Source organism: Centroberyx gerrardi, chromosome 14 (genome assembly GCF_048128805.1).
Source record: "Centroberyx gerrardi isolate f3 chromosome 14, fCenGer3.hap1.cur.20231027, whole genome shotgun sequence".
NCBI classification, from domain to species: Eukaryota; Metazoa; Chordata; class Actinopteri; order Beryciformes; family Berycidae; genus Centroberyx; species Centroberyx gerrardi.
The window spans coordinates 19,871,161-19,894,926 of record NC_136010.1 but is presented as its reverse complement, the minus strand read 5'-3'; the positions used below and the strand labels follow the sequence as shown (position 1 = coordinate 19,894,926).

At 41.3% G+C, this 23,766-nt stretch overlaps 2 protein-coding genes and 1 pseudogene across 3 annotated transcripts; 1 reads left to right on the top strand and 2 right to left on the bottom strand.

The window, feature by feature from the left end:
• Positions 1 to 5,915: 5,915 nt before the first annotated feature.
• Positions 5,916 to 12,254, bottom strand: LOC144542301 (uncharacterized; annotated as a pseudogene). The gene is made up of 5 exons (XR_013507151.1): positions 12,194 to 12,254; positions 10,812 to 10,957; positions 10,463 to 10,614; positions 6,250 to 6,726; positions 5,916 to 6,142 (listed from the first exon to the last, which is right to left on the bottom strand). The product of XR_013507151.1 is annotated as an uncharacterized LOC144542301 (transcript).
• A 723-nt stretch (positions 12,255 to 12,977) lies between these two features.
• On the top strand, positions 12,978 to 17,871 carry letmd1 (LETM1 domain containing 1). The gene is made up of 9 exons (XM_071921390.2): positions 12,978 to 13,101; positions 13,495 to 13,649; positions 13,797 to 13,912; positions 14,680 to 14,762; positions 15,019 to 15,205; positions 15,375 to 15,476; positions 15,651 to 15,803; positions 15,950 to 16,046; positions 16,164 to 17,871. Exons 1-9 carry the CDS (start codon positions 12,986 to 12,988, stop codon positions 16,238 to 16,240), a joined length of 1,086 nt encoding a protein of 361 aa, XP_071777491.2. The 5' UTR covers positions 12,978 to 12,985; the 3' UTR covers positions 16,241 to 17,871.
• A 44-nt stretch (positions 17,872 to 17,915) lies between these two features.
• On the bottom strand, positions 17,916 to 23,722 carry cd63 (CD63 molecule). The gene is made up of 8 exons (XM_071921391.1): positions 23,566 to 23,722; positions 22,623 to 22,708; positions 19,526 to 19,714; positions 19,321 to 19,395; positions 19,117 to 19,215; positions 18,727 to 18,870; positions 18,477 to 18,560; positions 17,916 to 18,358 (listed from the first exon to the last, which is right to left on the bottom strand). The coding sequence occupies exons 2-8, from the start codon at positions 22,686 to 22,688 to the stop codon at positions 18,293 to 18,295; spliced, it is 723 nt and encodes a 240-aa protein (XP_071777492.1). The 5' UTR covers positions 22,689 to 22,708; positions 23,566 to 23,722; the 3' UTR covers positions 17,916 to 18,292.
• Between the last annotated feature and the right edge of the window lie 44 nt (positions 23,723 to 23,766).

Below are 23,766 nucleotides of genomic sequence, written 5' to 3'. Positions count from 1 at the left end.
TCACTGTTGGTGAGCTGGACGGTTCAATAATGTTAACCTGACATGTTGCTAGATGCACAGCTACGTTATACACCATTCAAAAATCTACTAGGGCATGGCAACCATTGACAGAATGATCAAGCTGAATGATTCTAACTAGCTTTGGAACAGAAGACTAGCAGCCATTAGTTTCATGTCCATTGTCTTGCACGCGACCAGGTAGCCCGAACGCCCTCGAGATGTCGCTGCAACTCATTTACATGAACTTGCATCTGGAGCCCGAACACGACCCATGTAAAACCTTTGACCCGCGGCAAGAAGCGGTTTCTGAGACAGACTACCAAATTCTGAGTGTCAATTGCTGCCTTCAAATCGGGTCGTGTTTACCGTGTTCACGAGAAGAGTCCATATGACCGCCCCCCTCCTGTGGTATTCACGACTTCGGAAGTGGACATTTTCTGAAAGCTCCCAGTTCACGAGTCGTGTACACGACTTCCCATGTCGTAACCACGAGCTCGCGAGTTCCATTTGAAGGCAGCAAATGTTTAACAGCCATCTGTTTTGCATTATGGTCAACTAGGAAGCCGACAAGAACCCGTTTTCGACTAGCTGCTTCTTGCCGCGCGGTATGTGGTCGAGATTTCCTCCTAAGTTTGGACTCAATAGCCAAATAAATATTCGAATTGCACGGATATCTGTTCGGGTTGGCCAGCCAGTAACGTTACCTTTTTCTGACTTGCTGGTGGTTAACCCATTAGATAAATAAGCTCTCATAGCATGCATAACGTTAATAAACTTAGCAAACAAGTTAGCCAAAAAATAGTGAATAACTTCATATTATGGAGATAGCCAAGTTGCATAAAAGACTAAAGCCATGGCATTTCTATGTACCACAAATTGCTACAAAGGCCTTCAGATACAAAGCTAAAAAACTACAGTTTAACATACAAATAACAACCTTTTTTATACGGACCTTCGTGCGCTGGCCGCTTGACGATGTCTGCGGCCTCCAGATTTTCAACCTGGATGCTAACCCCGCCCCTCAGCTACTAAACGATTGGCATCGCGAGGTATCACGTGTTGATCGTTAAAGACCAGCGAACTTATTTTGAACTATCTATTAAAACACTTGGGCCCCTGGCAGTTTTTAGACCTTTTAAATAAAGTCTAACTTTTGCACGTGTCTGCCTCAAATGTAAAGAAGTAACTAAAACTACATGTAAACAATCGTTTGTGGGCTGTTTTCCTATTGAATCAAACGCAACCACTGGTTGGCAAACTAGAACTCAAGTGTTGCTGCAGAACCTGATATTGGGCTGGGGTGGGAAAAGTATTTGCCAGCATTGGGCCGATTGAATTAATTATCTGGACCAGTTGGCAAGGTAAAATCAGGCCGAGCTCTTGCTGCAACATTCAACCTAGTCCTCCCCGCCTGGTTGGGGGCGGTCATGGCTGAATTGCCATCAGCTGATGCTTAAACTCAGCTGACTGTCTCATCCAGCTTTTGTTGGAATGAATGAGCCGCCATCTTTCTAAACCTCATCCGGAGTTTAATAGCCTACATCCATGGTCCCGTCCCGTCATTAAAATGTGCTTTCACGCAAACATGCTCGCAACAAAGCAAAGTCAGGGAGCCAAAAAAGAAAATAAAGAACAGGAAGACAGAGGAAATAGAATGTGGGAGAAGCTTCTTACAATTTTCTTTTTTTCAGAGGAAATTTGAGCTTGCTAATGGTTTAAGGCTGCTTTAAGCTAATACCGGTATTTCTGTGGTAGGCTAGATCGCTTGCTGTCCGACCAGGCTAGCTAGCTTGCAGATATTTGCATAATAGCTAACACATCACAAGGAAAAAGTGGAAACTACAATCTAGTTGTTTGGACAGAAGTGGTGCCCTTGAGAGTTGAGGGCAGGGGAAGGATGAATTCATAATGTTAGTTCTGCAGTTTTAACATTATTCTTTGCACAAAGTGATATAATTCTGTCAAATTTAGACCAAGCTTATAACGTTGTGAAACACATGGCCTTCGTATACAGAAACAACCACAGAGATCATCACCATCATCTGATGTTGAAGACGTGAGACAAGGTGAGCTTAGGTGCAGGCTAAAGTGGCTGCTAAAAGTTATTCCAAGCAATTGTTTGTAACATAGTTTCAATGAAAGGCACATTAACCACACTAACTTAAAATAGCCTGCTATTGAATATTGTGCAGTGAGCTAGACGTTTTTTGTGAAACCTCCTGGAGATCTGTCCTGTCTGTCTGAGGAGCCCAGACCCAGACTGAAGCCCCCAGTCTGAGCTGAGCAGAGTAGAGTGCTGGGAGCTCCTGTTCTCCTCCAGCAGAACCTGATGGAGCAGGTAGGAAGAGGGACCAGAGCCCCATAGGCTTTGTGGAACCGATTAATTCAACATTGATTTGTTAGGCCCACTCTAGTCAGGATTTTCATAGTAATCCTTGGTTTTTTCAATGTGACCATGGCATCCCTCTCTTTGAAGTTCTCAAGACTATTCTTGATGAAACTACCTGCTTAAGCCTTCATTTGACATTTAGCCAACTGAGACTTGCCTGTCTGTTTTACCTTGCATCTCAAACCAATAAATGGAAATCATGATCAAAACAAAACATTTAATTCATGCATTGACTTACCTGCTATAGGTAAAATCACTGATCTCCTGGAAAGTGAATGTCCACTGGCTGCAGCAAGGATCCTGTCCATATGTGTGACTTCTAGCCTACTGCCTGGTGTACAAGCCAATCATGGGACATTTGGCATCTGTCAAATTCAGCTGAAACCACCTAGGTTTAGGCTAGTTGCTATGGGTTGCTGAGTCTCGAAACATTTGCAAAACAAGCAGTTTACCTGATTGCTAGTTTGTTTACCTGGCGTCTGTCAAAAGTCCAGCTTCACCTTTTTTAACAGACTGATATTTTCACGCACTGATCTCTATCAATCCATGCCATCCAGCAATGCACAGGTCTCACCGAAGTACATTCATAACTAGTAATCTTTATGTAGTACAAATGCACATGAACGCCACCATAACAGGCGTAAAGAGCGCGTACCGTAACTAGGCACCACAGTGCGCACTGGGGGACTGGGTACAAACAGCCCGGCTGCCTCTGTCTCTGAGTCCACTTGGATCCATGGAGCTAGTGGATTTTCTAATAAACCATCTTCCATATTAAACTCTTAACTACCTGTGCTATATGTGCTGCCTTGGAATGAGAGGATGTTAAAGTTTACTGTTACTTTAGTGTGCCACCTTTGGCTTAGGATCTTTTTAGAACTGTCTGGGGGATGAAACCTTTCTTAGCTTTCATGTGCAGACTGGGAGAAGAGCTTCATTTTTGTAGCAAAAAAAACACTGGGATCAGGTTACTGGTAATTAACACATTAATAGACTACACAACTTTTTGGGAGCCAATATATGAAAATCATCTCTGTGTCTCTGGTGCATAAATCTACCTTGTGCGCTTGGTAATGATTTAGCATACAGTATGTTAAAGGACAACTCCATAGATTTGAGTTTTTGCTAAACATCCCTTTAATGTTTAAGACGAGTCAGATTTACCACCGTTTTCTACTTGTAAACAAATATACCGCTTCCGGGTCATTACATGTCCGATTTCTGCATTTTCCACTCCAAAATAAAACTTTTAACCACTAGAACACAACAACTATAACAACTTAAATCTGGAGTCAATCGGATTTAAGTTTTGGTCGGTCGGTCTGTCGGTCACATGCAACACATGCAATGAGTCACATTTTGGGCTCAAACATATGGGAGAGTCATACACTTTTATTTTAACACAATACGTTCTTCAAACACAAAATGTTTTATGGTTTAGTACAATAACCTCTTACTGTAATGTCTGACATGGTTGGAGAACACTTTGGGAAGGGCCGTGCCTCCATGCAGAACATTTCAAGATCCTTGATATTCTTAGGTTTGTGCTTGTGGACTGCCCTCTTCAATTCAGACTGCAGATTTTCACTAGGGTTCTGGAGACATTGGAGACATAGGGTTTGGCCATTGCAAAACATCGATTTTGTGTTCCCGCGACCATTTTTGTAATGATTTTGATGTATGTTTGGAGTCGTTGTCTGGTTGAAAGGTCCTTCCATGGCCAAGTCTCAACCTACTGGCAGAGGCAACCAGGTTTTGGGCTAAAATATCCTGATACTTGGTGGAATTCATTATGCCATCGATCTTAACAAGATCTGGACCACTAGCAGTAAAACAGTAGCCTGGTAAGACCATCCTGATCACGTGACCTCACATTCTGTTTCGCTCCACGGATCAGTCTGGACTTCTAGCCGCCCACATCGATTTCAGTGGGCGGGAGTACTTGCCTTGACAGACAAACTCCTTCAGCCAATCAGCGAATCCAAATTCAAATCCAGTCGGAAGAACGGCGAAAACGTCTTTTCCGCCGAGAAACTCCGCTAGTGCATACTCTTGTTCTTGTTTAATTGTTGTTATTGAGTCTATTTCTGCAATAACTGCACTTATGGCTGTGTTTACTCTACAAACGTTAACGTTAACACTCGTTGCTTCGGGAGACGCCATTACTGTTTTGCCAGCGGCGGCCTGTATTTCACGTCATCAACAACGACGCAGTCCCTGATTGGCCCGGTTACGTCATCAACTACAACGCAGTCCCTGCTTGGCCCGGTTACATTGTAATTTCAAGAAATCGATGTGGGCGGCTGGAAGTCCAGACTGATCCGTGGAGCGAAACAGAATGTGAGGTCATGTGATCAGGATGGCCTTACCAGGCTAGTAAAACAGCCCCAAAGCATCATAGATCCTCCACCATATTTCACCGTGGGCATCCGGTGCTTTTCCTTGTATGCAGTGGTCTTTTGTCGCCAAACATGCTGATGGTGTGCATGGCCAAAAAGTTCCATTTTGGTCTCACCTGACCACAGCACACAGTTTCAATTGTAGTTCCAGTGATGCTTGGCAAAGTTCAGGCGCTTCAGTTTATGGATTGCACTCAGTAAGGGCTTCTTTCCTGCAACCCTTCCAAAGAGCTTGTTGACATGAAGGAGGCGTCTAACTGTTGATTTTGACACTTGATAACCTCAGCATTCCACTCAACTGTGCAGTTGTGAAACTGTGATCCTTGGGTTCCTCTTTGCCTCCCTCGCCATCATCCTCACTGTTCATGGGGACAATATCCTCTTCCTGGTGAATTTGCAACTGTTCCAGATTTCTAGAACTTTTTGATTATTGCCCTGACTGTGCTTAGTGGTATTTTACTATCTGTCTCCTCTGAGTTGAAAGCTCTTTGATTTTCGACAAAGTGATTTTTTCTCATTTTCATGAACGGTGACAATAATTCTGGAGTTGACTGTATATGTATATGTATTGTGCAATTCCTGTATGATAATTTCTGAATTTTACAATGCATCAATTCACAGTAAATGAAAAAAACAATTGACTGACATGGACTGATTGCAATGCAACACTGAATTTATTTTTTGCAGTGGGATTTCAGTCCCTCTCTGTTTCCTCGGCTGTTTTCCTCAGTGTTTGGAACAGCTGACGGAAGAAGCATCAGACTTCTTCTTATTGGTCTTTTTGATCTCTGAAAAATAGAAGAGGATAATCAATGCCTCAGTTCATCTTGATGGAAGTAGACATGAGCTACAGTGTGAGCGGAACTGATGAAGAACTCCTAGCCTACCTGATGTGGTGGAGGATTGTTGCACCTCCTCCTTCTCCTCAGTGCCATTCAGGCTGCTGGTCAAGCCTTCCTGGACTGGAGTAATGGCAGGAGCTTCAGTAGGGATGGTCAGAGGAACCAGAGGAGCTTCAGTACGGAGGCTCAGAAGAACCACAGGAGCTTCAGTAGGGAGGCTCAGAGGAACCACAGGAGCTTCAGTAGGGAGGCTCAGAGGAACCACATGAGTTTCAGTAGGGAGGCTCAGAGGAACCACATGAGTTTCAGTAGGGAGGATCAGAGGAACCACAGGAGCATCAGTAGGGAGAGTCAGAGGAACCAGAGCAGCTGAACCAACAGCAGAGTCCATTTCTGGGCTTGGTGTTGTGTCCTCTTCCAGGCCGGGCTCTTCGCTCAAACCTCCATCAAGGGGGGGTGGAGTTCATGGCTCCATCCACTACAGCTGGCTGGGTGGAATCATCTAGTTCCACCTAAAGAGGGAGAGAAGGTTGGAATTTTAGAAAATATTTTTTTTTCTTTTTTACTATACAGTATCTTATCCAGCTAATCGATCATACATCTGCGCAGGTCTTCTTACCTCTTTGGTGGTCAGCACTTCAGACATTTCCATATGTTTCTGTGGCTCGAACATCACACAGATTTCCCCCACTGTGACGTCAACGATCCTGGTCAGCAGCTCTGGCCCAAAGCGCTTCAGCTTCTCCAGCAGGATGTCTGGAGTGTACTTCTCTCTGACCTTGTTCTGGATAGAAAGGACCTTCTCATCCCGGATGGAGCGGGAGCAGGCGACCTGACAGTTCGTGGAGGTCAGAGAGGCGGAGAGCTTATCCTCAACAGCCTTTGTGAGTCCGACGGCCAGGTCGCTGAGCTGCAGCAGGGGTACAGATGAGAGGATCGCCGGATTAATCCAGAAGTTCTGCAGCACTTTGGGCACAACCAGCATCACCACTTCCTGGGGGCCGAGGAGGCTGGAGCTGGGCTGCTGCTTCTCCATCAGGCTCCTAATGGCTTTGTCAGCCAGACGGATGATGAGGGTCTCTGTCGATGAGAGTCGCTCAAAATGAGTTGAAATACACATTTTCTGAAAAGACACAATTTCCCTACGGGAATCATTCAAGTTTCATCTTATCTCATACGTGTGACTTACTGAAAACAAGGACTGTTGGCTTCAGGTGAGTTGAGCACGATTCGGGCTAAAAACTCAATAACCATCATTTTCATGCTGCTCCCACATCTGAAACAAGAAATGGGATGCACCACCATTAAGATTTGACATATTTACAGGATCAATCTAGTGTTATGTGATAATTTACTCCAAACTGAGTCTTTTCATGATCTTGGTTCTTACCAGCGTGAGGAGAGGCTGGACACTTTTATCAAAACTCTCGAGATCAAACCTCCACAATCTTCAAATGAAAAGAAAACAGAAGGTTCATCTTAACTGTTGCTCTATTTTCTTGTCATTAGTAACAGACTAGCTTAAAGGTTCACCCAAAAATGAAAATTCAGTCTGCAGCTCTTACAGCATAATCCAAGTCTCTTGAAGCCAAAAGATCCCAAAGTGACTTGAAAAGACCGACATTTACACCATTATTTAGCTGAAATCGCCACTCTAGCTGGTGATTTAAAAAAACGTCACGTTTGCACGCACCCCGGCCTCAATAGGTAAGACTAGCTCGAATTACCAGAAACAAGACTCCTGGTTGGGCTGTTTAGCCTTCCAAATAAAAGCGCAAGATTTTAAAATAGAAATACAGTTTTAAAGCAATTACTTTGTATTTAATTGTCAAATTCAATAAGTGAGCACCCATATTAATGTTTGATGTCATAATAATAATGAAAAATGCCATAAAATGTGACATTTTTAACTATAAACGCTGCATGTGTTACACTGTGCAGAATACATACAGAACAGAGACTAAAGTGGACATAAAACATTAAACCAATTTTCTCCTGGCATGGGGGTGAGTAGATAATGACTGAATTTTCATTTTTGGGTGAACTATTCCTTTAACATTAGCAGAGTTGATGATAGATTGAGTGGTGGACTGTCTGTATGTGTCTCAGTAAGTCTCACCGCTCCCTGAGAGATTTCTTGCCCTGCTCCACCAGCCAGTCAGTCATGTCCTCAGCTGTCAGCTCAGATGGGACCTGCTTTTGTTGCTGACGCCTCAAAAACTGCACCATCATTTGTTTCTACAAGACAATAGAAAACATCAGATGTTCTCATGTATAATCATAGGAGACATTTTACTAGAATTTCTTAAGGTGTTTTATTTTGTGCGGGCCTGAAACAAAAGTGGTTCTTACTTATACTTCATAGTACTTCCACTCCCAGCAGAGCTGTACAGTCTCTCTGTACACCGATACATTGAACAAGACCTTTTAAGGAAATGAGATAATGTCACTCAAAAGCCTCTTATGCTACATACATACATCAGCTCAAAATCTTTACAATTTAACTGCAATAAACAATGCAGGATTACACAGCCCAAGTAGATGGATAAACACTCTCACATTGTCTACATGGCGACTTCTAATGCTTTGGTATTATGCTGCAAGTCTGACTTCAATTCCTGTTGACCGACATGTTGTCTCTCCAAAATGTTGCTTGTTGTATCACAAGCTTTAGGTCCAAGATGCACAAGCAACATTTTGAAGCTGTGGAGAAGGGAAGTATTGCTTTCACAGGGATGGGACTGGCAAGCAGGACAAAATCAATGTAACCACACTGGCTATAGGAGAATAATGAAAAAATACTTACATACTTTACATTGCTTCACAACACTTCCCATGTATCATGGCCCTTATTCCTCCCTCTAACACATTACACTGAGTTGATTTATTAAAAAGTAACTTTTACTTTGAGTATATTTTAAATTAGGTACTTTTCTTTTTAATTGAGTAGGTGTTTAGACCAGTGATTTTCCTTCTGCTTAAGTAAAATCTCAGCAGACGCTTCCACAAAATTCAGCGTCACGGGGCTGTTAGACTCTCAGTCTTGTTATGCTATGACCTGTAGGTTCATAACTTATAAAAACTAAATCTTAATCTTCATCACTTTAGCTTTCTGGCTAACTCTGCTAACTTCAGTGTGTAAACAAATCAAGTTATGCTTGAAGTCTCACAGGAAGAGAGATCTTCTGCCATTGAAAGTGCATTCTATTAATAGAATTGTAGGCCTATTTTACCAATCCCCTAAACAAACCTGGCAGGTTTACATGTGTGCCATTAAAATTACCCAGCGTTAGAGCTGACACAGGTTCTCATTTCCTCTCTTTTAGGATAATGCTAGTCGCCTATAATTACTTAACATACTGTATGCTAAAGCATTAGCATGTGCACCAGACAGAGCTATCTACCGGAGGCACAGAGATGATTTTGGTGCTAATAGGCTACTCTCGTCATTTGCATGTAGCAAGGGCACCAACTCACCAGAGAACTGCTGGTCAGGGATTATGGCTGAAACTAGTGCCTCTAGATATACATAGACACTCAAATCATGCATGTGTTCCTGGTAGATTGGCACTCTAGCATACACTGGTGATAGAGTGATAGTAGGCTCCTATTAACACTACCAAGGCCAAGCCACCGTCAATTAACTTGTGTTTCGAGTTTTAGAAGTGATATCTCTTAGCTTTCTAAATGTGTTGGTAGACTTTCAAAATCATGTAAGGAAATAGTGGTTATGCTTTACTTCCTTCAGTTGACAGGTAGTTTTACATCTGAGTATCACTGTGTTAGTCCTGGCCTGTCTAGGCACCAACCCCTCCCAAAACTCACGCTTGGACTCATACTGTGATTAGAGATGAAGATCAGCCATACTGCTGTGACTGCCCATCATAATATGATACAGTAATACAATGTCAATTGATGTAACTCAATGTGCCGAAACGCCATTGGCCCAATTATTTTTCCGATCGAGAAATCGCTGTTGAATAGAGCAACACCAGACTCTGAATCGCTCAACCAAATCTGAAGAGTGGGCGGGTCAGGAGTCTGGCACCAGGCTAGGACTAGATGCTTCTTAATCACAATATATCTAATCCACACTCATCCGAGCCACACATACTTAAAGCCACGCATACTTAAAGGACTAAAAGTGAGATTTAGATTATATTATTCTTGTGCATATAGTTTATGATAATATGTGCATTTTGCAATGTATTTCATTCTGGTAAATGACTGCATTTCCTATGCTAAGTTTGAAAGGAGGATTTTATTTGCAACATGAATATTCATGTAAAGAATACATAATAGGGATTTCTGTGCACTCCTACCACTGACAATTGGTTTTCAAAGTATGCTGTCTAAAGTCACTTGAATGACACTTCAATGATAAATATTCTACACATGTACGGCAGGTGGCACACTCCTACAAATTTTAAGTGTAACTATCTGCCACTTGAGTAGGAGTTGAGTATGAAACTTGGAATTTCATGAACATTCACATTTTAACACTCAATGATTTCCTTTTAAGTAAAACCATTTTCCTGCTTTTATTTCAGCCCAACTTTAAGAGCCACATAATCACCACCAAGAAATGGCTGCCCATCAATAGCTGTGGGTTTTAACGTTAATTGCCTTGTCACAAAGACAGTAAACTGTAAGTACACTGAATCTATCTGCAGAGCTGTAAGCAACAGAGACAGCACTGCACTAACATTGTCAAGTGGAGCCAAAAAAACAATCTATGCACTGTACTGTAAGGTGCTTTGGACAGAAGCGTCCACTAAAAGGCACGTATTATATTAACAAATACTGTACAAGCCAAGCCCATTTCCACTCACATTGTTGATCCAGGAGATGTAGGCGCTGACGTGGGTCAGGGCAGGTGAAGACGGAGGGCTTCTAGGGGTAGTTGCAGCCCATGCTGGAGCCGAAGCTCACCACACCGCGGACGGTCAGGGTTCTGGCAGTTCAGGGGGCCACCAGAGTCTCCCTGAGGGGTAACAGAGCCAGATGTGATGTTCAGGCAAAAGATGGCAAAAACATTTAGAAATTGTACATATATAATAATCATTATGGCACTGTGTAAAACTATTCTAAACTGTAAGGCTGGTATATTTTCACAGGAACTTCATGTTTATATTACATAAGAATAAAATTTAGGTGTTGTGGGAAATGAATGTGACTCACGTTGCAGCTAGCCAGCTGTCCATCTCCTCCAGCACTGATCATGTTCTTTGTGACCAGGCTGCCCCACCAGTCAGGCTTGGTGCAGTTGGAGTGGCTGAGCACAGGCAGGAGGGCCTGCTGCAGGATGTCAGCGATGGGACCTCCAGCTGTGGAAAATAACAGGGCATTCAAATTTTGCTCTGTAGTCAAGACCACAATAATTGAGTCCAAGTCAATTCCAAGACCAGGTCCAGTTGAGTTCAAGTCAAGACCAGGTCCAAAGGGCGTTGAGACCAAGTCAAGGCCAAGACCAAAATAGGCAATAAACAGTGTACATGTCTTTCCAAATGTAAAAATAAAGCTTAAGGAGTTTCTTAAGGATCAACAGAGATGATAGCTCTGGACTATACCCTTCAACATCCAACTAATGAATGTATTTTTTAACGCCATTTGGCCCATGGGGCAAGACCAGCCTCAGAGCCAGGAAAAATTACCCAATCAGCAAATCCCGCCCCATTCACTTTGATTGACAGACGGCTGAGACATTATGAAAAGTGACATTATGAAATGAAAAGAGTCATTATGAAATAAAAAGAAGAGCAATGAAAAAAGATAGCAGGAAATGGGGCTGGATTGGGCATACCCTGAGGAAACCACCTTACAATACAACCAGACAGGCCTTAACCTGGAACCCACAGGGGAAAAGAAAGCCAGGAAGACCCAGGAACAGCTGGAGAAGGTCTGTGGAGTCAGAACTCAAGGAATTAGGAACATCCTGGAAGGAAGCAGAAAAGTCCGCCCAACACCGAACCAGCTGGAAAAAGTTCATGAATGACTTATGCTCCCCAAAGAGCAAAAGGGTTTAAGTAAGCGTTAAGCAATGAAAAAAGAAAAAGGAAAATAAAAGAACGTTATGTTGTTATATTCCATATGTGGCTGGGCTCTCTGAGAAGTTTCGAAGGGTTTTCTCCAAGCACAACATCCCTGTGTATTTCAAACCTAAGAACACACTGAGACAGCGTTTGGTCCATCCGAAGGACCAGATTCCCAAACATCAAAAGAGCAACCTGGTATATGCGGTCAAATGCAGTGAGGAGTGCAAAGATCTCTATATTGGGGAAACCAAACAGCCGCTCAGTAGACGCATGTCCCAACACAGGCGAGCAAACTCCTCTGGACAAGACTCAGCAGTCTACACCCACTAACAACAAAAGGAACACAGTTTTCATGACCATGATATACACATCTTGGACAGAGAAGATGGGTGGTTTGACAGAGGTGTCAAGGAGGCCATGTTAAAGTGGAACGACCCTCACTAAACAGAGGAGGGGGTCTGAGACATCACCTGTCCCCAGCCTACAATGCTGTGTTAAAAACGGTTCCTCGGCGCTTTATGGACAAACCAACTTGCTCCACCTCACAAGCGGAGGAAGGGGCATCACCGTAAGCTGCTGGGAACACCATCTTCTCTGGCAAACACACACTCAGTGACTACATCTCAACAAGTCATGTGACTTCAACACCTCATGCCATGTGCTTGTCATGTGACTTTTTTGTGTGTATTTATTTGCCAGAGTTACTTCCTGTTGCACTCATTACAACTGATGATGGTGTTCGGATGAACACCGAAACATCTTGTTTGTACTTTTTAGTCCAGTGTTTTAAAATAAATCCTTTTTAAACAAAAATAAAAGAACCACTTTGAAAAATGTAATTCTGAATAATATCATCATGTAATTGAAAATAAAAGCCATTTGAAAAATAAAAAAAAGTTTTTATGAAATAAAAATACAACTATAGTCATGTTATTATGAAAACAATAATTCTGAAATAATATTATTTATTTATTTTAAATTAAATAATAAAATCAATCAATTATTAATTTATATACTGATTATATTATATATTTCTGTATTTATTTGTATAATTATTTATTTTACTGACACATATTTATTTATTTAATGACTAATATGGTCCTCCACAGTGAAGGGGGCCCACAGAGACTACATTTGCACAGGTCCCAGAAATTCGTGGTACGCCCCTGTGACGCCCCACACAGCACTGCATTACACCCGTCCAAGGAGGTTCTATACGGTCTAGCTGGCTGCGCAACGTGGATTACGGTAACTGAGCGTCAGTGCCGTAAATCATCGTTATTACGGTAACTGATCGTCGCGGAAGCTTACCTTATCAAAATGGCGCTGTCCTGTGCGGGTTTGTGTAGCCATTTGTCTTTGGTCCGACTGTGTGGATTCCGGACAAATGGGATAACAGCCGGCCTTTATTCTCCTTACGTGTCGTCTCAGTCCAGGTATAAAACTGTTAATAGTTTATTCGTCCATGATTTGTCACAGTTTGTTTTACTGGCATCCGACTTGAAAACTTGCTAAGCTAGTGTTTTAGCTGTCATAATTTGACATGTAGCCTCTGTCCGGATAGCTCAACCGTCTTTGCTACACCCGTGGGCATAATAGATAACGAAAACCTAATCAGGCATGCCATGATATAACAGCAGTTGTCATCAGTTGAATTCAGCCAATGTACTTTCTACTGTTATTGCTTCATGTGCAGCATGAAAAGCCCCGATCATATTTTTTGTCTTCTCATACATAAAAACAATCAAATTGTGTACAGTTTTGATGCATGGTGAAGGTCCAGAATGGCCTTTTTAGAAGCTAGCATGTTTCCCTCTTTTGCACTACAGGTTGTCCCTGTGTAGACACTATTCATCCTCTAAGGTCAGACGAGGTTTTGGTCGACATGTTGTGTCCAGGCTCCAGTGGGCAAATAGCAAATATGAAAGTTTCCTCAAAAGACGATTCCCCCGCTTTTACCAACTCTATCACACTTTTGTGGAAGGTAAACCCACTTTTAATTCACATTTGAATTGAAATCTTAAACAACACAATAACCCTCTTGTATCTGCTGTATGTTAATCTCTTACCTGACATACAGTATATGCAGTTATGTACACAATGTATGTATATACATGTATTATTATTCCAGGATTCAAGCTACTCTTCCAAGATGCCAAAGATGTCAGGAGGATAAAAACAAAGATGTTCACTGATGGAATAAAAGCCCAGGATTTGCCCTACAGGGACATGGAGAAACTCCGACAGGTGGGTCAGTGGGTCATGGTCTCCTGGCTGAATAGGACCTCGCCTCACTAATCCACACGTTTAGAAATAGAGGTGGTTAGGACATACTGAAATGTTTGGGTGATTGAAATCCATTAGATTACTGATCTGATTGTACACTCTTCCAACACACTCCAAACAGTCTACTTTGTGATTAAAGGTGCTAAGAGCAGCATTTTGACATCAATAAATCATTGTACATTAATTTTGAGACATCAGCATAATTACTGTAAACAAATGAGAGCATCGCTGAGAAGATTGTCAGCCTCCACCATCCTCTACACTGCTTTTTATGTTGTATGCCATGTACCAACAGCACACAAAGCAACAGAGTTTATGGGAAATGTGGTCTTAATTTTGAGAAGCATTAGCAATACCACTGGCGTGAGATGGAGGCTACCAATCTTCTCGACCATGGTCACATTTGTTTATAGTAATTATGATAAATTTGACTGATAGTTAATGTGTAAAACTGCTACACATAACTTTTTAAATGCAAGAATTAACAGGGCAATACCAAAACCTGGGCACAATCAATACACAACACTCAAATCACTACAGATTCATTCACTCTTCAGATGTCTGAGGTTCAGAAACAAACATGGTACTAAAGTAAGGAGTAGAATACTTGTGTTTTTTAAGTGATGTACTTATAGGTGAACAGTGATTTAAACCTTGCCCTTGTTTGACTTGGGCAGGCCTGTAATGTTTCCAATAGTAGCTTTACTTATTTTATCTTTGTTCCACAGGTCCGCAGAGACATGATCAAGGCCATTCCACTGGTGATGATATCTATCCCTCCCTTTGCCAACTACCTGGTCTTTGTCCTGATGTGAGTTTGTTATTTTGAAATGAGTGCCTTCTCATTTCAGTCATCACTGTTTGATTCACATTCAGCAAATCATGCTGAAATTATCGATCGTTGTAAATTGGCATAATACAGTTATGCTCATTTGTGTCCCCATCAATAATACATTGTGCCCTACAATGTATTGAATCTCCCTTCCCATCCCTGTTGTGACATGTTCTTCCCATCACTCCGTGTCTCTCTCCTCCCTCTGCTACCATCCTGTCCTGTTCACTGCCAGGTACCTTTTCCCTCGCCAGCTCCTGATACCTCATTTCTGGAATCCCAAGCAGGTGGTAGAGTTTCGGGGAGTGTACCATTCCCACAGGGTCCAGCACCACTGGGCGGTGCTCAAAGGGCTCGAGTATACAAGCCGGCAGGCCAAAGATGGTCACCTGCAGAGTCGCCTTAAGGACCTGTGCACTAAAGTAAGTGAATGTATTAAAAAATCTTGGTGAAAGGAGCACACTGTGTATTTTGGTGAGGAGAAGATGTTTATCAGTATTGTTTTCCATATGCAAAATATGTTAATTCAGGCAGGATGGATACAGATGTTAATGACATCTTCCATTAAGATGTGTTGCTGCGTATTTTCAGGTGCAAAGTGGAACACACCCTCAAGTGTCTGAAATCCATGCTGTTCGAGGCCTATTTTCTGGACCCCCACTGGGTATAAAGAGGATGCACGTGGAACAAATGGTCAGTGAACCAACAGTGTTCCTCGTCACTCTTTACTAACATCCTATATTAACAGAAGCAAACTTCTAGGACAAAATTCTAGTCATTTGATTTCCATGTTAAGTCTGAAAGCCATAGGGACTCTGGACAGCTGTAGAACATCACATCACTTTCTCTGTCCCGTCCTCCAATCAGAGACACATCTGCCCCCTGCTCTTCCTAACGCCTCGCCTCCCGGGTTTCCTGATCGGCAGCCGGCTGAGCAGCCACGCCCTGGAGCTGCTCCATCTGGACCGCGCCCTCAGCAGACTGGGTCCCCACCAGCTCAATGACTCCGAACTCAGACAGGTCAGCGACTCGGCACACGACTCGACCAATTTCATAGCCACAGGACAAACTTGATTCATATCAGGAACCGTCTCTGTTCCTTGGCCAAGTAGTAAGCTGTGTGATTAATAACCGATTATCACTAAATTTGATTTTACACTCCTTAGGCTTGTTATATCAGAGGTCTCAACTCTGATAGTCTTGGCGTTAACCAGTGCCGTGAGTGGTTGTCCCAGTGGCTTCAGGTGTCCTCCTCATTGAAAGGTATCTTGAATTTGATTAATTTGTCTTCCTCCTTAACATAACTACTCTACACTGTTAACATGCCTGTTTTGTCTCATACCTGCTGTTTTTATACCTCCTTTTAATTTTTTTTTGCAGAATCAGAGGTGTCTCTGCTTTTGCACAGCATGGTATTGCTCTCTGCCAACTACCCCAACGGTCCCAACCGCCACTGACAGGAAGCCTGGAGCGTTCTGCCACTTCCATCCCCCCCCCCCCCCCCCCCCCCCGTGCTGGGTAACACAACTTCCTGAGAGTTGTCAACATCCCCTTTCTACCAAGGGAAAAACATTTTAAAGCTGCGCTGGGCAAGATTTTTATGTAAAAATACACCCGTCTTATCAGCCTAAAACTCCTGCAGTAGGGAAGAGCGTCTCATCCCCTCTAATTGTGGTGCCATAGATTTGCCCAATTTGAATTCTGACGTCGGGTATGGACACATAGTGGAAAATCTTCTCCACCCACATTAAGTGATTAATGGAAACAAAACGCAACAATACCAAGAAATCGGTTAACGTGACGTCAGTAAACTGCACACTCAATTCCTCCCTTCCTGTGGGTGAAGAAGTGACCATACCCAACACCAGAATCTAGTGCTAGACCTCAGCACGGAGGACTTGCATTGATTACGTGATGCACTGGACTATATTTATTGGTGATGCTGAGGGAATTCCATAGGCACCTGTTATATCTCAAGCTAGTCACCACTTTAAGGCACAGACTTGTGTTTACTTCTAAGCTAACACATCATTACACAGACAAGCGGGGAATATAAAAGAGACTATTGTTTAAACAAGAGCTCAACAGCGCTTTCATGGTCTGTGAATGTTTCGCTTGTGGAGTGATAAATATGAAAATTAGTTTGGCCAGAGACATTCCAATCTAAAAATACAGATAAGATAGCTTTTATGTGGGCTTTCTGTTCAACGTTGTTTAAGTCAAACATGACTATTTTGTTACATATTTTCTCATGCCTTTGTACCTCATTTAATGACTCCTGTCCTTAAAGTTCCTCACTATCAGTACTACGGATCTTAAGCAAAAATTGGAGATTGTACACATGCAAAAGGGGAACTTTGAGGAAAACTATCTCAAAGGAAGGACATAAATTTGAAAAGGAACAATTGGTCTTCATCAAAAATCAATTGACCAGATAAGAGCACCTTTTTAAAGAAATGTTGATGGGTGCTTAATATTGATTAAAAAAAAAAAAAAGCCCAATGATTAGGCTACTGAATTACAAAGACATTCAAGCTTGCCCGTGTGTTCAAAAGCTGAACTTACTGGTGTAGATGAACATTATACTAATTACTCTCAAAACTTTTTTGGGTGCGGCACAATTACAAGCCCTCTGAAGTACTGTGGACTGTCTGAAAAGAGTTGTGATGGCACTTTACTGGTTCAACTCTGTTGTTTACTTGATGTGTTTTGTTTAGTTTTTTGCGCTGGGGCTTAACATATAGTCCATTTCTATTGGGCGGAACACACTTCTGCACTGCTCATTCTAGCGTTCTTTGCCTACTTACAGGTAACAGTACAAAGAGGAACTGCACATCCCTTGTGCTGGTAGTCTGGGGTAGTAAATTATGAAATGGGAAATGTCATTTGCTTCCTGTGCCTTTCTCCATGACTGGTACAATCCATTTGAAATATGAAGAATAAGTTATATTCATATTCTGTATATGAAACTTTTTTTTTAAGACAAGTGTATTATTTTCTCAACAACTTTGGAAGGTTGTGTTGCTGTGCCAATACTATGTACATTGTAAAGGAACTGCGTGTCTCTGAAATAAATAAATTTATGGTGCTTTTTTTCCCCCTGCTCATATTTACAGTTAAGGCAAATCTGGATGTAATTTAAAGAGTCTTTAATAAAAATAGAAACTGGGAACCAGCAAGACAAAAAAATGCAGCATCAAAACAAATCCAAAGTCTATAACAGCATAAGCTAAGAAAAAGATGTTAGAATTCCTCACAACCAACAAGAAAACACATCACTGACAAAAAGTGGATGTTGATCTCTCCTATAGCTAAATCCATCGTTCTGCAGTCCTAAATACATATATCTAGGTAGTGATGTTGTTGGCTTATGACATTTTTTTTTATAATCAGTACAAAGAAAAATATATTGTTCTGTGAAATATGAGATGTAAATATTAAAAGTTTCTAAATGAAGCTCCCAATCAACATGACCTGAACAGCCAACTCCGACTCCGGTGTGAGAGGGATCACATGACTTCGTAGCCACTGCGGATGCCTCTCATCAGCATGCAGGCAAACACAATGCCCATTATCTGGAATGAGAAAAAAGGAGTGTGTGTGTGTTTATTTGTTCTGAACTTTGAAGTACTTCACTCTGTCTTGTAGGATGTGTTTGTGTTGAACGTGCTTGTGTTTATTGATCATTCGTACCTGCAGGAAAGCAATGACGAGAGCTGCGACTATAATCCACTGAACATTCTTCTTCAGTAATGCCTCCACAGCATTCTGACAGCCCTAAATCACAAACAGAAAAAGTTAGTTTCAACCTGCGCGTTGCACTGGTTTAGTTGTCTTTTTATGAGATGTATCACTCAAGGCTGAAACATTTACTTCTTTTTAACAAAATATGTTGTTCATAGATTTCCTTTACAACGAAAACCATCAACCACTGAGAGTTTACCTCCTGGTACACTTTGCTGGCATCTGTCATGGCCCTGAGTCCGCAGTCTTTAGTGACATTCATACAGCAGGAGTCCGGCACAGAGATCCCATCGGACTTGAATTTTTTCCAGTCAGAGGAACTGTTCACACCACAGCATTTCAACTGTAAGGCAAATGGAGAGAGACACACAACACTTGAAGCATGTAATCCCAGTAAATATAGAGGTGGCAGCTGTAAGGTTTGCCAATAGGTATATGACCAGTAATGTATGGATACAGCTTCTGTCAATAGAGGGTGCAAAGATAAACATTATGTCATGCTATACCTACCGACCAACAGGATGCAGCAATGTTATGTGAAGGTGTTGTCAAACTAAGCAAATAATAAGAGAGGTTACACTATACTCACATCCACCTGCAGTTTATCCACAGCCTTCTTGAATTCATCCGTGCCATTGTTGTACTTGGAAATCATGTCAGTGAGACTGTCCTGGACAATAACTGTGAGCTAGATGGAAGAAGGCATGGAAAAACATGGGAAACAAATTAAATCATGCCTTCTGCTGGTTGTTATATGCATATAATAAGCATGCATAAGAAACTTTACACTCACTTTGCCTCTGAAGATGTATCCAGCAATGGCTGCTCCAATCTCAACGATGATAATCAGGGAGAGAAGGATAGAAAACTGCAAGGAAATGAAATGCATTTAAATACATGACATTACATTTAAATACATCACATTACATTAAGACATACAACTGATTTAACCTTTTTGTGTTTTGTATGCTAAACAGCTACCATGTTATATGAATTACCGTGGTGATCATGCAGTAGTTCTCCTTCCAGGCACCACAGCAGCCAAAGAAGGCAATGAAGAAGATCACCACACCCACTCCAATGACGACAAGCGGAGCCACTGAGGCCGATGCATCGCGAATCATGAAGGTGCTGTGGACAGCCATCTGAACCAGGATTCCCACGATAATCAGTGCGAGGCCACATATCTGCAGGAAAGGGAGGGCGTTAGTTTAGGGTGCAGTTCATGCCTTCGCTAAAAAGACAACTCATGTTCTTTTCATGCAATATTCAAACATTTTTTGAGTGTACAGGGGAAACTGTGATGCTGTATTTGTTCCCTGATAACACCCATAGGATGCGTCAGCAAATTTTAGCTACCACTACTGCTAAACAAATGGAAATCATAGGGGAAATTGCAACCATTTTCCAACTGTTTACAATTCAGAGGAAAAATCATCTTTGTTAAGCATAAAACAAAGTGTTGGAGTTCTTTCATGTTGATTTAAGATGATAAGAACATCAATGTGATATTCATGTGTCACTTTTCTGGGTGGGGAGGGACAGAACAGTTCATTGAGGTTAACTGTTCCACCACGGTCAGCTGGCGCTGCTGCAAACATTACAGTGAACTGAATTTGTTTACTTTTACTTTACTTTTTCAAAAGGGAGAGTGGCCAGTCCACTCACCTTTTTAGCATTTTCTATTGTTTATTAAGATAGTAGGAAGGCAGAGAGGGAGACAGAGCGGGGGAGACACATCAAGAACCAAAATTGTACAAAAGTAATTCAAATCAGTGAATGAAGGATACTTACATTCATAATGCACATAATACTTTATAGTAAATAAGCAAAAGTGAGGTCCAATGAGCATAACACATAACCAAAAGACATGGGAGGGGTTAATCTTGTGATGCTGATGTGTAATAAAAGGAGGTGTGTGGCAAGTTAGGTCACTGGGCTACAAGTTAATAGAGAGATACGCATTTTCTTTTCACGGGAATCGGTGCTACAGTATGTGAGTCAGATTAATAACATCTATAACCCTGCTATCACTTTTAATATATTTGCCCTTGTCACCTAGGAAATGCAAACATATCCTGTTAGTAAGGTGGACAGAATAACAGAACATCATATTTAGGTAAAATAAATATACCTAAGGATATCATGGAAGATGCTGTGAAAGGTCTGTCTTGAATCTACAGTATATTCTATATTCACTCCAAGCCAATTCACTACAACAGTCCTAAAAAGACATGTTTTTCCTTAACATCCCAGCCATAGAATAGCAGTAAGCTGAAGCTGCTGTAAACAAATGAGCAAATGCCCTAGGAACAACAGTTTACCAACCTAACTGGTCTTACTACTCTTACATCCCTTATGTTCAATGGAGACTCACTTATCAAGATAGAGCACACAGTAACACAAGCACTAGATGCACTGTTGAAATAAAAAACAACTTCTGCTTCCTGAAAAGTCACACTTGAAACAAGAAGTAAGAGTCTGAAGTATAATTATTAACACTCTTCTAACCATAGTTAATCATGGGTTTATTGCCAAATCCTAAAAATCTTATCCTATAAAATTCATAGAAAGGCATTTCAGCAAGGACAGCAAACTTATTGTGTTATTTTGAAAACACAAGGAAACACTTTCCATCAGTGGAAACATTTGTTTTTTTCTTCCAGCAGTTTCACCACTTGCAGCCTAGAAAAAGGAAGTCTGAAGGAGTCAAACGGTACTCGTACCATCAGATGACCCATTAGCCGCCCTCGTACTTTATCCAACTCAGGACCTTTCCTTGTAGGTAACACCAATGTAAATATTTGAGCTTGAGTCAAATAGGTGGCTAGTGGTTGACGTAGGAAAACATTAAAGGCATAAGCAGGATAGCAAACAGAGCAAAGAGGATCACATAAATCCTTGAACAGAACAGAACAGAATAGAATAGAACAGAATAGAATAGAACAGAATAGAACAGAACAGAATAGAATAGAATAGAATAGAACAGAATAGAATAGAATAGAACAGAATAGAATAGAATAGAATAGCATAGAACAGAATAGAGCAGAACAGAACAGAACAGAATAGAATAGAATAGAATAGAACAGAACAGAAACAGAACCAGAACCAGAACCAGAACAGAATAGAATATACAACCAGGTTGTGGTTGTAATTGTTTCTTCGGCTTCACCTCAAAATCATGTTCACATTGTAAACTAGCGAGTACAATACATAAATACAGGTTTATTTTTTTCATTCTCCATTTCCTCCTGTGTGGGATGATTACTTGGATTTCACTCAAAGTTCACTGTGCAGGTGCCAATCTTTCCGGCTTTAAGTGGCATTGTATCAGTGAAGGAAGAAGAAAAAAAAAAAAACAAAGAGCGTTGATCTGGACAAGTCACATGATATCGTTACACTTTGAAATCTGGTCACAAGATTCACATTCCATCATCACCACCTCTCCCTCTTTCCCTTGCTCTCATGTACACACACACACACAGTGAAATGTAAACCCCCCAAAACATTGCGAACAAGTTACATCCAGGAAATGTAAAGGTCATGTAATTTGACAGAGATGTGTGACTCTCTACCATGTTTTAATGTGTTACTTTTACTTTTACTACATGGATATTAAAAAAACCTGTGAGCAGTCTAAAACAGGAAGTTCTTATCTGTGAAAGGAGAGGGTGGCATGTGGTGTGTGTGCGTGTGCTTATCAGCTGACGTGATTACATATGGTAACCTACAGTTGGATAAAAAAAACCACAATTCATTTTCAAAGTCACACGGTTGGCATAAAAGAGAAATGTCCCTGACAGCGGCGGATAGCCTATATTTAATTCAGACTATCAAAAAGATAATCTTATTTGTCTTGAACTCTCCACCATGAACACAAACAGAAAAGAGTAACTCATTAACTTGTTATTTTTATGATAACATGCTTTTGCATATATCTGTTCGCACCTTGGCTGCTAAAATGACTTCACTTTCTCATTTTAACACAAAATGACCTCACCTCACATTAATAATCTGGTGAAGTAATATGCATATCTGTCATTCCATTGCCTTTTCACATAAAAATCTCAAATTAAGTGTTATGCAGCTACTCACCCAGAAAATGAAGTTGAAGAAGAAAAGCAGAAACTTGACACATTTCATTCCCCCCTCTACACCCATGGTTGATGAAGATCGATGTCCTGGATCAGAAATAACCAAGCACAGTGTTTCATTTCATTACGTTTTCAAGGATGAACTACATGAACATTACACCAGTTGTAACATGGGCAGCATTTTCAGAAGAAAACTGATTTCAGCGTGGAGCTAGATAAAAGTCGCACCCCCTACTTATAAAAGGCCTCATGCCCCATCCCACTGCCTTGAGAAGCATCTGTGACAATCTCACATTTTATTTTCCATTACGTAATTCCGTCATTGAGCAAACACATATGCCATTGTTTTACTTAATTTATCGTCCCTACGATCTCTCTTTATATCACTGCTAATTTGAGGGATTAGATGCATAAACCCCCCCATAAAGTCATAAAAACCGTTGTCAGAATTTAGGGCACCAGTAACCTGCTGTGAATACTGAATAGACCTATAAAAACGGGCAAGGTTGCTCTCCAAATGAAATGATCACATAAGACCATGTCAAAATGTGTGTTAAAATCTGGGCCTATTCAACAGGTCAAATGCGCCATTAAACTATGATCAAATGCGTTGTTTTGGTGAAGGAGAAGGTCCAACACTGCCGGACCGTTAATCACAGCCAGGAACAATGCGAGCTTTGTCTCAGGCTAAATTAGATCAACGAGGTCGCTTTCTGTTATTAAATTTGTCACAGATTGACAACTAAGTTAGCCTAAGAAAAACACAACCAGTTACGCCATTTCAACTCAAACCGTTTCCTCAACTGTCGAAATCTTAAAAATCATCTTTGCTGATATCATTTTTATGTGAAGAAATATAACTAACGTTAGCTAGCTCCAAATACATTCCGTCTCCACAAGGTTAATTAAAAGGTTAGATATTTTAGCTATTTCTTGAGGCATACCTTTTTGAAGAAAACTCTTATAATTCCTGCTTTACGGGGCGAAGACGAAGAGTGCTGAAATTTCAGAACAACTTCACAGTTTGTAGTCCCTCCCTCTGCTCCTCTTCTTCCTCCTCCTGCTCAACTTGATGCTAGTTATGAGGCGGATGACCAAGCTCAAAAAAACTTCACATCAGTCATGCTGCCTTCAAGGTCTCCTCC

Coding starts and splice junctions, on each gene's coding strand:
- cd63 (XM_071921391.1), bottom strand. CDS start 22,688: ATGGGTGTAGAGGGGGGAATGAAATGTGTCAAGTTTCTGCTTTTCTTC. Junction 19,216..19,320: donor GATACATCTTCAGAGGCAAA/GTGAGTGTAAAG, acceptor TCTTCCATCTAG/CTCACAGTTATTGTCCAGGA. Junction 18,871..19,116: donor TGGATAAACTGCAGGTGGAT/GTGAGTATAGTG, acceptor TTTGCCTTACAG/TTGAAATGCTGTGGTGTGAA.
- letmd1 (XM_071921390.2), top strand. CDS start 12,986: ATGGCGCTGTCCTGTGCGGGTTTGTGTAGCCATTTGTCTTTGGTCCGA. Junction 15,206..15,374: donor TTAAGGACCTGTGCACTAAA/GTAAGTGAATGT, acceptor GCGTATTTTCAG/GTGCAAAGTGGAACACACCC. Junction 15,477..15,650: donor GGATGCACGTGGAACAAATG/GTCAGTGAACCA, acceptor TCCTCCAATCAG/AGACACATCTGCCCCCTGCT.